Source organism: Montipora foliosa, chromosome 1 (assembly GCF_036669935.1).
Source record: "Montipora foliosa isolate CH-2021 chromosome 1, ASM3666993v2, whole genome shotgun sequence".
In the NCBI taxonomy this organism is placed as follows: domain Eukaryota; kingdom Metazoa; phylum Cnidaria; class Anthozoa; order Scleractinia; family Acroporidae; genus Montipora; species Montipora foliosa.
Window position 1 is genome coordinate 4,894,836 of NC_090869.1, and position 15,000 is coordinate 4,909,835.

General features: G+C 39.7%; 1 protein-coding gene across 1 annotated transcript in view; it reads left to right on the plus strand.

The window, feature by feature from the left end:
* Window positions 1–15,000, plus strand: part of LOC138008596 (alpha-glucosidase 2-like) — a 29,806-nt gene that overhangs the window by 8,948 nt on the left and 5,858 nt on the right. The window contains exons 2-4 of the mRNA XM_068855924.1: window positions 284–663; window positions 11,403–12,137; window positions 14,752–15,000. The exon at window positions 14,752–15,000 is cut by the window's right edge and continues 221 nt beyond it. Coding sequence (XP_068712025.1) covers window positions 346–663; window positions 11,403–12,137; window positions 14,752–15,000 — 1,302 coding nt within the window. The 5' untranslated portion in view covers window positions 284–345. The remainder of the gene's footprint in view (window positions 1–283; window positions 664–11,402; window positions 12,138–14,751) is intronic.

The window sequence follows — 15,000 nt, forward strand, 5'->3', positions numbered from 1 at the left end:
GCGGTCAACTACCAACAACTAACAACTAACGCAATGAATTAACGCATTCATAACCTCACAGGAATAGATCTGTGAGAAAACGTAAGACATTTATAAGAGCCATAGCAACTGATCCTTTGGTATATACCGCCAGCATTTGGATTTACCAATCATTCGTTGAAATTGAGTGTGGTCATACCTTGATCATACGAGACAGAGCTGTAGCAGTCTGCAGCAATGAAGCGATGGATCACTCCTGAAGTCCGACAAACTGACACGTCTCTACCATTATTTATTTTGACAGTAGCTGAGGCCAGAAAGAAAGCAGAAACATTTTTACGTAAAATCTCAAAACACTGAGGAACGATGCCGTACGATTACGTGCAACCAGATGAGTTCACACCAGAGTCACGCCTTAACTGGATCACCGTGGGAAGGGTGACTAAATGGACTCAAGAGGAGGAAGGAATTGTAGATAAATTCACCCTTTTTCTTGACGGTGGTCTGAAGGTTTACATCTACTTCATGTCTCACACTACCTTCCGCGTTCGCTTCAATCCTGATCGAGAGGCGCCTTACGTGAAGACCCGCTCGCCTGCAACGGAAGTTGAGCGGATTGAAGCAGCGGAGATTAAAGTAGACGAAGTGGGAGAGTACTTGTGCATCAAAACTGACAGGATCGAGGTGCGTTTGTACGGTAACAGGTAGTAGGGGATGGGAACTTTTCACTTTTAGGAAGACGTTATGGAAATTATGTGCTCCGTCTGGAAACCTTTTAGCTTTCTTATTCTGGGAAAGAGTTCGGTAGAGAAGAAAAACAGTTTAACTTACAGGGGCACCCAACGATAATCTTCGGTGAAATCTGTGTTCGGGAGAGTCAAACTGTTCTAAGAATTTCGGTTGTACGTTGCCAAACAGCTATAGATTTCTTTACTAAAACATCACCTAAAAGATTCGGCAACCAGGGAAAAGTATTCCCTTACGTTTTCGGAAAGGATAGTTTTGCAATTCTTGGCACTTAAAAGCAGTTTCGGGTGAGCAAATGGTTCCCTGGAAAACAAAGGAGACTTTTGTCTGATTGGCTGTTGAAAATTGTAGTATCCAGTTTTCCAACCGCGCGCTGTAATATAAACAAAGATGGCTTTCGAAGCGGTGATTTCAACCTGTGCTTCTTCGATCGTTCTATATAGCTTCTGCCAGTTGAAGGTGGTCATTTATAGTTTACGTGACAGGGAAAGATTCTGCAAGGGGCATTTTAGTCGGTGGGAATTTTTCTTTCGTTACGCTTCTTGTAAGCAGCCCTTTTAGTCTGCTCGGGGAAGCAACGCCTCTGAAGTTGCTTCGAGTCACCTTTTATACTTTTTAGCTTTACTTCTCCATTTAAGTGAACAACAAATGCTCAAAGTGCGAAAAGACCCGAGCAAAGGCCAGATTCCTTTGTTGGGAAGGGAGTGCTATCTAACGTTGTTGCGAAATATATCCCTCGAGCTCGCAGGCTTCGATATATCCAACTTGAATGCAGCGCTGGAAGGAAGTATGTCACTTCATTCACTTTCTTTCATTGATCGTTTAGAGTTATGAGATGTCCTCAGTCCTTTGAAAGAACATCTTATCTCAACATATACGTCGACAGAAATTTAATACCAGCCGCTATTTTGTGTATGTGTCTGAGGCCAACCTGGTTCACTGCATTTATCTCATGTGCAAACACTCTCAAGATACACTACCTTAAAAATTTCAAGAACTTTCATTTAACGGAACCAAAACATTATTCTTAGATACATCAACTGATCATGAAGGCATGTTTGATAATATATGCTAAAATGAGTCAATAATGAAGTTTCAGTTTATTAGTTTATTGGATAATTCTGTCCTTGATCTATGGTAACTCCATTAAGTCTAGCCATAGTAATCATTCATTGTTTTCATCATTTATGCTACCAGCGAATTATTCAAAAGTGATGTTGATGTTCTTAAGAAATCTATACAATAGTGACGAATGATGTGGTCACTGCCATCAGACTTTTCTGAATGAGTTCTCTTTGGGGAGGTAAAAATTTCACTTGACCATTTGAAGATGTAAAATTGCACCCACATTAAATGTACAATTAAAATTGGGATGTCTGGAAATACATAAAGTAGGTCTTGTCTTCTGTGCAATATTTAAAATTAAAAGGACAATTAAAGGCAAAGGAGACTTTGTGGTAGAACCCTGATACAATATTAACTACTCATTAATTTCGATGTGGGCAGTTCATGCTCATTCATATTCATTGCTCACTTTTGTGGTAAGTTACTATCTCACTGCAGAGAATAAAGTAAATTTATCTAAATCAGGATGAAAGTGTACAAAATGTGCAGCCATTGATCTTAAATGTTTTTAGTCTATTAATTAACCCATTGACCCGTGGGGGTTCCCTATTGAAGAGTAAAATACCAAGTATGGCCGGTTTTGGCCGGTTTAGGGGTGAAAGGGATTTATATTATAATATTATTAAATACAGTACGTCAATAATATTACCGTATCAGTAATTGAGCCAGTATTTAATAACTAACATGTCCCAATAAAATTTAACATTGATTCCAACAGTGTTAAGTAATTAATATACATTGATTTATGATGATGGAACATCACACACCATTTTGTGTTCATTAAATTTATTTTTTACTTCATTCTTGGTGTATGGCAACTTATAGTAACTGCAAAAAACTTGCAGAAGAAATTGAAGAGAAGGTATACCTGAATATTATGGCTGTTTTGTGTGTCAAAAAATTTAATTGACCTGGTTTTTGTTTATTTTTGCTGCCATTCCTTGCACACAGTCACATGTCTCATAAAACTTGAATGTGCAGTCAAAGGTAAAATAATTCACTGTACAAAGTTTAAAGAATTGTTATATTTGTATTATTTATTAAATGGGATTCCAAAAGCAGAAAGGTGCAAATAGTGACACACACACCCATGCAAGGCAGCCACACAAGGCAATGAAAATTTTAAAATATACATTATTTACAAAATATAATGTACAATTACTTATCATGTAAATCATCATGAACAAAATTATTATATTTTACAATAATTACTTGTCATGTAAATTTTACTATACAGTTTGTAAATATCTTTAAAATTTCAATTACTACAGTTTCCCTCAAATTTAAAGTAAGAAATTTATCAAATCGAAAAGTGCAGTGCAAAGTTGTGGTAAGCAGGCATTTTTATTTGTAAATATTACTACACTAACTAAACATTTTTTATGTAATTAAGTATAATTTTTAATAGCTGGGACTAATATTTATTGCAATAAAAGCAAGAGTCTTATTTGCAGTACATTGCATTTAAGAATGCATTGCATCTCAAGAATTTGACCCAGAGTTGAATCAACGCATCACAAAGTGCCAAGTTTCGATGAAATTTAGGTTTACTTTCACAGGGCATTTTCGTGCGCCCTGCCACTTTTGAAGGAAAACTTTCAAAGCAGTTCGATTCTTCACAAATATGTGCGTTCCATACTAATGGCGATCGCTGGACAAAGACATATTTGCTGAGATTTGACCGAAAGTAACGTGAACACTGACGCCATTGTCTGATTTGGGGTAAGAAAATTTCAGTTGCGCGTCAAATATACACGGTTGTAGTTCACATTTCAAGAGGAGAAAAGACAAAAAAATGTCCAGACGGTATGAAAATCACACATTAACAGTACAGAGACTTTTGATGTCTTAGTCCAGAGAAAATAACACTTGATGGTGGAAAAAACAAGCACTGTTTCGTCGACAAAGAAAAGCACTTTGGTAAACGAAGAAGTCGAAACGTCGGGGTTCAGTATTCGCTGTGCCACTTTTACCGGGAGTATCTCTGGTCAGACCTTATCTTTGGCTCACAAAATATCACCTGTTGACGGCTTTTCGTGGACGAACGTCGGAGACAAAAGTCCTGTACTCTTAATGACCGAGTTCGGTTTAAACAGAAAAAGCTGTAAACCGATTGACATTTTGCAAAATGACTCTTTCGTCCGGATAGGATGTATTCGCGTCAAAGAGAGAACAAACGAAATTCTTCTGTCATGTTTTTCTGTTACTTACCTTAACTCCATTCATTGATAAATTTTAAGCTGTGACATCCTTTGAACGGTTTACCAGCTCATTTACCACTGACGCGCCATAAGCAAATCCCGTCAACCTGGCAAATTTGTTTTGCATTCACTTCAAGCGCGGGTATCCACGTGAAAAAACCACAGCGGAAAATTTTAATGCCGGTTCCAGTTACTTTAATACGTAACATTATTCAATATTGTGATTTGCACATTCAATCATGACCATACGCGTTGTAAATAAGGCAAAATTTTTCCAACTTCGCGCAATTCTTTGACAAGTCTGAGCACACCGCATCATTTTAAAACAGCCGATCTAAGCATGTTTCGTTTCATCCGAGATAAAGGACTTTCCCAAGTACAAGGAATTACCGAGGTCTTTCTAGCTTTTGTCCATCTTCTTTCGGTATTTGTACCACAAGTGCACAGATAGCATTGAAAGTGAATGCAATAAAAACTACAACTAGCGACAGCGTCGACATCTTTTCTTCCCGCGTTCTAAGACTGTCTCGAAGGTTTTCAACCAATCACAATGCAAATAAAATTGAATTTGCCATTGATAATGCGCATGCGTGACATTGGTCTCCTTTGTTTCCCTGGAAGGCAACGTTCAGCTAGCAATTTCTGAAATGAAGATTTCGCTCCCTAAAATTTTCGGACACTTGAGCTAAGATATCCGAACAGATCAAATTCTTCTGTGATAAAAACATCTCTCTGATTAGTCTTTAGACATTACAAGGAGCATATAAATGTCTCTCAAAGGCTTTTCGATCAATTTCCTCGTTGAGTGCCCTTAAACTTATCTCGTCACCTGCACATAGTAGCAGTTCAGTCTTCGATCACTCGGTGAGGAACCAGTCTCCCTTCGTTTTTATCTCAAAATTAATTGTATAAACGCCGTAAAATGCTGAAATTTATTTGTTTGATCAGTTTGCAGTGACAACTTTGCAGACATCTTTGTAATGTAAAACTTCATTCAGAGACGGAGAATCATCGGTAAAATTTAAAAGAAAAAAAATAATTACATTTTTAAAGGATTGCCGTGTGGGAATCCGATATGTCAGATACCTACTTGATAACTTGTTCAAACTGCCCGACGGAGCCTCGGCCATTAGTCTTGAGGAAAGTAGTCCCATACACAAGCCCCTCAAAGGTAATTAGTATTTGGTTTGGGCAGAGAAAGTCCGCTCAAGGTTTCTCAATTATAATCGGCAGCATAGCATTGAGTGAAAAGGCCTTAATTGTAGATATTCCGGGGCAAGTTCATTCATTGTTTTGTACACAATTAAAGCGTTCTGTTTTAGCGACGAAGAGACAGCTTTTCCCACAATAAGCACCCTCAAAAGGAGATTGGAGGTCATATCAAAGGGTGATTTTGTAATTACTCTTGCTGAGATATTTTGTATTTTTTGTAGTTTATCAATCAAAAAGCTACTCATACAGTCCCAAAACGAACTGCAACAATCGTAGTGTTAAGGTAAAGGTCCTTACGAGGGTAACACGTGACAGTCAACCAGAGTTTCTGATGAACTTGTGGTCCTCGGTGCGCACCTTTTACAACCCCCCCCCCCCCCCCTCCCCCTCCCACGCCCGGTGGTTTTTAGAACAGACTGAAACCACTGCATCCTACTGCACTGAGTTAGAGACTTTTACCAGGAAGAAATTCACTTAATACATGATGGCAAAGTCGTAAAAGAACCGTCACTTTTCTCGCTCCAATATGATGATATTTTGAACTAGTTGACTGAGATTTCCGCATGAAGCGAATGTCACCTAGACAAATATCCATATACCTCAAGATCCCTCCTCGGTAAAATGACAGACCCGAACAGACAATATAGCAGATAGCAGCCAGGTTTTCACGTTTGAGGAATCCATCCACGATTTATTTTTGCCGGCCAACTTTTCTTTAAATTTTATTTTGTATACGAGTTCTCAAGTCTAGACACGCGTCTAGTTTCATCCCCATCGAAAGCGTACACCCCAACAGCAGTAATTGTTGATGTGAAAAAGCCACTGAGCAGCAACTGAAAGTTTCGTCGGCTTATTCTAAATTAAACGCTTCCCAGTGTGAAAGCAAACAAATGCTTTTGCTGAAGCATCAAAGACGAATGTCGCTGAAGGAAGAAAGTGAAAAAGGTACCCTTGTGAATATTTCATTGTCGCATGTTCAAGGTTTTTGTCTTTTACATTTGCTCTGGCTGATTTTTGCCGCCTAGTTTGATTGAATAGAAAATCTATAACTATTAAGGCCCTTTTAAACGGTTTCGACATTTTCTTCAACATGCATTCAACACTTTGTTGAATGAATGTTCGGTGCGTTTACACAGGTCGTCCAACATTGTTAAATGCGTAAAAATGTTGAATGCTTGTTGAAAGCATGTTGAATCAAGTTTAAATCGGTTTAAACTTTCATTCAACATCAATTCAACTTTTCCTTTGTTCTCGAGAACGTTGAATGATGTTGAAGCCTTTTGGACACTATCCTCAACAGTTGTAGAGCACACGCATGCTCACATCAGGCCGCAAAAGTCAATATGGCGTAGTTTAGCTGGACGAACGAGACTGGTTTCTTGTTCTTAGTTCCTCGCAATCAAATTTTGCAAAAGTGTTGGTTGTTTTTTGGTGCAATGTTGGAACCGTTTGAACGGCCAAACCAGCCTAAACCATCCAGACTTAGTATTTTACTCTGTCTAACGCCAGACGATTTTACTCGTCAATGGGGAACCCCTGGCAGTCAAAGGGATAATTATTCACTCACTGAAATACTGTGTCCCCATTGATCACTCACTGAAATACTATGTCCCTTCTAATCTAATAACCCTTTGACGTCCAAACCGGCCTAAACCGGCCAGACTTAGTATTTTACTCTGTCTAACGCCAGACGATTTTACTCGTCAATGGGGAACCCCTGGCAGTCAAAGGGATAATTATTCACTCACTGAAATACTGTGTCCCCATTGATCACTCACTGAAATACTATGTCCCTTCTAATCTAATAACCCTTTGACGTCCAAACCGGCCTAAACCAGCCAGACTTAGTATTTTACTCTGTCTAACGCCAGATGATTTTAATCGTCAATGGGGAACCCCTGGCAGTCAAAGGGATAATTATTCACTCACTGAAACACAGTGTCCCCATTGATCACTCACTGAAATACTATGTCCCTTCTAATCTAATAACCCTTTGACGTCCAAACCGGCCTAAACCGGCCAGACTTAGTATTTTACTCTGTCTAACGCCAGACGATTTTACTCGTCAGTGGGGAACCCCTGGGAGTCAATGGGTTAACTGTCATGCGTTTCATACATGAGCCTCTGGCTGGGATACTCGGGTAGCCGAGCCCTTCCTTCGCAATGACTATAATAACTTGATTGAATTGATTGACCCACCCGATTTATATTGCGCGCCTTTGTTGTTGTTGTCCGGGAATTTGCAGCGTATTCTTCCATATATGGGCAAGAACATTGTTGAGCACTTCAAAGAAAAATATGGCCGCCATATAGTCAGGGATATAAAAAATGTCTATTACTTCCTTTTTTGAAGTTTACCAAATCTTCGAGCGGATGTTACATCCAACAACAATATCGTTTTCCTGTAAATGAAACACATGTCTCACACAAGCTTGCTTCTTCAAACTGCAGTTTTAGTTAGAGAAAAATGAAATAAACCTGCAAAATATGAAGGCTTGTACGGATTGTGATAGACTTATTCAAATATTCGCTTAAGACGCCATGTGTTGCTAGGCTCGATTACCAGCAGCTGTTTCGGAAATGAGCCAGCGCTCACTCCCGAAATCACGACTGGACGCGTTAGGTGAGCCATAGTTGATCTCCGCCAATCAGAAACTCGCCTGCAAAAGTCGAGCAGGTATAAGTTATTTTCTTAAGGAAATGTTCGAGGATCATTCAAACTGGAGCTGCGATGGTATTCTTTGACGCGGCCTGTGTTCGAGCTTTACAGTGCTTTTTAGGCAGGAAACATCCAAGATTTCGACAATGGAAAGTGTTCGACAATCTGGAGAATGGTATTGTGTCGTTTTCTATCGCCTGAGTTAGGAAACTTCACTAATTTTCCAGTCGGCGTCAATGGCAAAATTCTGCTTTCAAATCCATTGCTATTGCAATTTCTCCTCAGACTGCGCTATTAAATGTACGAGCAAGTAAAATTCCTCAAGGTCAATTGAAATTACTGCTGACTTTATTGGTGGCAGAACGCGAGGGCTGAGGAGGCCGACTGAGAGATCTGAAGCCACCGAAGATTTTGTTGATGATGCACCGGTTGAATTCAAACTCACATGACCATTTAACCACATACTCAAGCTTGCATTATTTGTCACACGGCGGCCATATTGTCCCGGGAGACCAAAAAAGCTTTGTTTTCTCACGCCAAGCCTCACCCCCATGGTTCTTTTGGTCTCCCTTAGTGGGCTCATGCTAACGCGTTCGCATTAGCCCCCCCCCCCCCCCCCCCACATGAAAATCCGCTCCGCGAGCCCTGTATAATAGATCTTTTTCACGATAGCCGCCATGTTGGATTTGCTATTATCATGCAAATTAGCTACACACTTCTGAGGGGGCAAACGACACAAGTTCGAGAGGTTCTAACGAACATCTTAGCCACACAGATGATTTGTTTCACGTTCATTGAATACTTCTCATATAAGTAGTAAAATAGAATAATTACACAAGTTATTTCGATGTTTTCTTAAGTGAAAAATGAGCAGATAACGAAGATAATGATAAAATGTCAAAGGCAATCAAAGATATAAAATTATTATAAAAGGCTATTAACTCTAAATTCCAAAATGCACTTTTATCAATGTTATTTCAATATTTCGACCAGCCGATTTTCCGCAATTTGCCTTTTTTCCAATGTTTGCCCCCCAGCATTAGACATGGCTAATTTGCATGACAATTTGAAAACCAACATTGCCGCTATCGTGAATAAGGCCTATTACTGTTTTGTTAAAATCAATGTTTTGGGATTTCTAATGCCATTTCCCCGCAGCTATTAACTTTGCACAAAGTATATTTTAAATTTACTTCAGAGACAATCAATCGCCCACACCTCCAGCCGTCTCTTCTCGGGGAGGATACCCTGAACTCAAGCCGAAATCGAGCTCTAGTTAAATCAAGCTCTAGTTAATATGTTGCCGGCAGCGGACGTCGCGCATGACAGTATTTTACAGCCGCATGATCGGTAAATTCGCAACTCGTCGTACCTTGCAATGTACTAAAAGAAATTATTTCTCCATTTTCCACAAACAACGTTGATTTTGAAGGTCCCATCTGTTAAATACCAGCTGGCCTTCGAGGAAATCTCAATCCAGGTAGCCCTCGCTGCCATTGAGAGAGAAGATAGTTCAACAACAATTCCATTTTCATTCGACTTTAAGAGCCATTCATTCGCAAACAATCAAAGAGAATTAATTCTAATAAACATAGCTTATTTTTCGGTGGAAAACAGAATTATATGGGCTGTATGATGTCCGATGGAAGCAGATTACTTTGGACAGTCTGAAAATGGCGACTGAAGTAATGTATGCGCGCAATGCAAAGTGGGTGGGTCAGACCCTAAAAGGTTATTGAGTTTATGGTCTATCGCTAGTTTAAGCTTGACAAATGTCTTAGGAGACAAAGTTATACTTAACTGTGTCATCGACAAACATTGTGGGTACGGTGCGAACTTCCCCAGGCAGTCACGAAGATCATTGATGTACATTACAAAAAAAAAACCCAAAGACTCCGTATGCTGCCTTGCGATTAACGCCACAAGTAACAGTACGGGCATTTGACAGTTTGCCATTGACAATAGATCTTTTAGTCTGGTCACTAAGGTATGATCGAAGCCACTTGATAAGTTTGCTGGTCAGCACCGGAAGTATGACATCTTACGTAAAATGATGTCGTGATAAGCAATTGTGTTGAATTTCTTATTGAGTTCAATAAAACTACCCTCGTTCGGGAGACTGTTATCAATGTTAACAGACCAGCTATTTTTCGCCTCAAGCAAAGCCGTCAGGGTACTATGTAAGGAGCAAAACCCTGACTGGCAAGTTGATAACGGTTTATTATCATTTGGATGTAGCTTAAGTTGGTCGTAGACATTTGTCTTCAAAAACGTTCGAGACTACTGGCATTACGGAAATGGGACGATTATTGTGGAGGTCCGATTTTATACCCTCTTTAAAGACTGGGGTGACCCTGACCATTTTCCATTGCGTTGGGTACTAAATTCCCTTGAGGATGAACCTTGTGAATACAGCGGTAAGCGAGGGTGCAACAATGCGAGCAGCCGGCATTTTTATCAACTTACTAGGAATCATGTCAAGAACAGCGTCTTTGTTTTCAATTTTTCTCAAAGGATTAAGAGCAACACCGACACCAGGCGTTTTAGAGCTAGAGCGATTTATCAGTGGCCGACAAATAAAACTCGGGATTTTCTTCAGCAACGGGAACATCCTGGGCTAGTACTTGCGCAATATTTGTGAAGTGCTCATTGAAAGCTTCTGCGATATCGTCCGAAGTATTTATTGTTCTGTTATCAGCTTGGATTTTTCAAATATTGGATCATGGACGACGTACTGCTGTTACGTGAACGTAACTCGTTAATAAGATTGCATACTTTGCGCGGATTCCATCTGCGAAAATATTCGCCTGGTTTCTGGCACGTTTAAATTTCTCCCACACGGCATAATCGTCTGAAGAGACTGCAATCTTGTTAGTGAGATCTATTATACGCATTTTATGCAACAACTCCCTCGTTATCCATGGTGCCCGATTTTTCGATTTCTTTTTAGATTGGATAGTGCGTGGAAACATTAGCTGTTGCCTCGAGCAACAGACTCCAGTTAACATTTCCAAGTAAATACATTTCTTGATTTCAGCGTCAATTTTGTCAATCTCATTCTCAAACGCTTTGAAAAGTTCGGATGGAGAGCTTAGAGGTACATACCAGGCGCCGACCAGGAACTCTGAGCTTCGTTGCTTTATTAATACTGACTTGGACAATTAGACGCTCCAAGTCATTATCATTTAAATCCACATCTTTTGTTAAGAGGTGAGCGCAAGTAAATGCAAACTACAAACTACATCTTTTCTAACTAGTTAGAGGCCAGGTTAGTAAACATTCGGTCTAGTTTGGTCTGGTTAATCAAAAGAATGTCTACTTTAGAATATGACATGAAAAATCCAAGCTCACTAATATAAGGCAGCAGACTATTAATAAGGGAGGGATGACCAAACCTCCCCTAAACCTACTCTAATTTCAGTTACTGAACTGAAAAAGTAATTTATCAGCTAAGTTTTCATAATTCTTTTCCTCAATAGGTGCGCGTGAATTTGAAGAAGTACGCTCTATCGGTGTATCGTTCAGGGCAGCTCGTTCATGCCGACCCCGCGGACTACAACCTCGTCTACGTCAACCGTCAATATGGCGAGGCAATTGCTCAATTCAAGATGGCCCCCATGAATGCTCAGTACTATGGCTTTGGTGAGAAAGCAGGTGCTACGATTGATAAGCGCCGTGTCCCCAAGCAACACTTCTATGGTCAGCTTGCTGGCGGTAACGAGAAAATTGGCGCTGCCATGACCTTTTTTAACTATGACAACTTTGGTTACACTGCGCCTGATCAAACGCCTGAGGGCGAAGTTCAAGGACCACTGAATCCCAATTCTCCGTTGTACCATTCTTCGCCGTTCCTTATTGAGTTCAACCCGAGTCCCGACGGAGCTTTCGCTGGGCCTTCGTACGCTAACGGCATCCTGGTCGACAACACCTCGCAGACCTTCATAAACTTCCGACAGGGAGACCAGTACTACTTTGGAGCACTTCACGGTGAGCTTGACTACTATTTCTTTGCAGGGGATCACGTGGCGGAAGTGCTCAGCGAATTCACACAGCTGACCGGACGCACGCAACTTAAGCCTAAACACGTGTTTGGATACCATCAAGGTGGTTATGGTCCTAATTACAACGAAAAATGGAAATTGATGGAAGTGGCACTCAAATACCGGCAGTGGAGGATTCCCATCGATGGCCTTCACGTAGATGTGGATTTACAGGTAACAGTTTCCTGTTTATCGTCGGAGCCATTATCGTTATCAATACCGATGGCAATCATGGTAAGACACCCACCCTCTCAGATAAACCTCGGGCATTTTGTTTTTGAGAGTATCTGTGCTCCCGCTGAAACTTCTCATCATTTGGTATCAAGTATCTCTCTGTTTGAGGCAAAAAGCCATCTTTTTAATATTAATGCGCCTTTTTTCGTTGGTAAAGGTATTGTACCAGGTATGCAATAGATTGTTAGTAATCTAGCTCGAGAATGAAAAAGACGTATATCTTGTCGGTCAAATCCGGTCTCAGGTTGAATCCGTTTTTGCCTTGAAGGTTAAATTGGTAATCCTCATTTTACCTATAGGTTGAATATGCACTCTACCTATAGTTAAAACAGCTTTCAACCCCACAAAAGGACTCAAAACAACTATACCTCCCCTCAAGCTGTGGCTTACGCATCTCAACACATCCTCTTAATTAATGTTCCGTATCATCTTATTGGTTTCTGTATTCATACACTTATCCATTCAGTCTCAACATTATAAGATAAAAAGGAAACAAAGAACTGCTCTATGTATTTACCAGTACTCGAACTCGGACACTGTGTCTTCACCACCACACTACTAACGACGAACATGCTCAACCCAACTCAGTTCTTTTCACCGTCATTTACTTTTGCATGGTAAGTCAATTGATATCCATGTATAATAACCAAAACTAATCCTAACCTGACCCTAATTTTTCTCTATGCTCAATTTAGATCTAAGGAAAGTGTGTTCAATTCATCTGAGTGCGGATTCAACCTAGGTAAAATGCGGATCACCAATTTAACCTAGGCCGTGAAGACGGACTCAACCTGAGAACGGATTTCCGGCAACATATATACTTTTTTTGAAATGACAATAGATCGTTTTCACGTGACGTTATTAAATTCTAAAATCAAAATCGTGAGGTTTTCGGAATTTTTACCCTCACTACCTTGAAGATAATCTAGAATTAATTATTTTTACAAGCTTTTAGTACCGTAGTTTTTCGTTTTGAAAATACAGCTTTTTGAATTTTTAAATTTTTACCACGCGTGACACAAAGGCAGCTGCGGTGTGGTTGAAAAAAATACCTTTCCTTATAACTTTCAACATTTGAAACATTTGTGTTGATGTGTATGTCTACAAGTTCATGGGTGGAAAGAAACCGCTTTCATGGCAAAGAGAATTTCAAATGTGTTCGTTGGTTTCCATATTTGTGTACACTTTCGGTACACAAAGATGGCATCTCCATACAAAGCCCTTAAACGTTGCGTGAAACGTTTCGGCCAATAACTAAAAAATAGTGCACCACTCCGGCTTGAAATTTTCAGAAGTTGTTTATGTATTTGTCTTTTGTAACAATTCACTTTCTTGGCCTTTTCCATTGACTGGTTTAGATTTTTTCTTTTTTTGTTGCGTGACAGTTGCGTGACAGTGAAAATGATCTATAGTTTATCTCTTAGTAAGGTAGAAATAAACATTTCCTTGATAAAAAGTCTCTACCACGGAAAAAAGTTCCAACGTTAAGTATAAAAGGTGGGAATAATGGTGCAATCAAACATAATAGAGTGCATAAAGATTTGAATTATTAAAGTAAATCGTTTAAGTGGTACTATGATTAAAAGTGGTACTATGATTAAAAAAAATCACTTCCTTTTTTTCTTCAAATTTTCAAAGTGTGTTTGCCAAAATCCTGGATGGCAAAATTTTGAACTTTGATTTTCATTCAAACGCTGTTTAATTTGAGTGCAACAGGTGTCTATTTCAAATCAAGCCTTAAAACTTGGGTTACTTGGTGTTTAGTTAACTGATTTTTTGCTCATAGTACCACTTTAAACATCCTCTGTTTCTCTTGCTCTGATGGCGATTGTGATTGGTTGATTTGTGATCACGTGGTCCTGCATTAATTAAAATGTTCAACTCTGGCACACTGCATTATTTATTTACTTGAATTTCATTACTGTTCACAAGGGGCACGCAGCAAACGAATTTTTCCCTGCTATTGTTGACAAGATTATATCCCGAGGGGGGAGTGCGATCATTGTCCAGGTTTTGCCTGTGATCAGAACTTGGGCGAAGCTGGTGGCGTGATGGTGGCGTTATGTCAAAGAAGCTAACCTCTCGGAACTTCTGGTCGATTCCAAGCAATTTGTCACTAGTTCTTCGCTAGCTCCTGAAAACACATGGGGAAAAAAGCGTTAACTTTCATTTAGGATCTTTTTCAGTGGCAAATGTAACGAATAATCTTTTTAGCTGCTCAAAATGACCTAAAAGTCGGTCCTTCAAAGCTTATACGCGTCTTAAGATTTATTGTTGTACATTTGCATTGTTTACAAGAAATAAAGTTGTGCTGTTATAAACGCTCAATTTTTCTCTTGTTTATAGCGATATTTCTTGTTTACAAGCATTGACGTCACATTTCTTTTGATATTCAAGTTTGCCAACCACGGAACAAAAGAAGTCATTGTTTCAACAGCCAACTATGAGTTCTGGTTGGCATATTAATGACAATTGCTCATGTCACGAGAAACATCGCTATACTTTGTTCGCCCCGTGCGTGTATCCGCATGACTATCAAAATTATTTTTTGCAGAATAATTATCGCACATTCACTCATAGTAAGGCCAAGTTCCCGAACCCCAAAGAAATGTTCGCTGCTCTGCATGACTGGGGCTTCAAATGCAGTACCAACATCACACCCATCATCAGCTGTAATACGGATGAAAATGGCGAGAACAGTCCATACAAAGCCCTGGACACTGGCAAAGCAAATGGCGTGTTTGTGATCAATACCCGTGAAGATGGCAGTGGCACTCATGACCCGTATATTGGTAACGTGAAC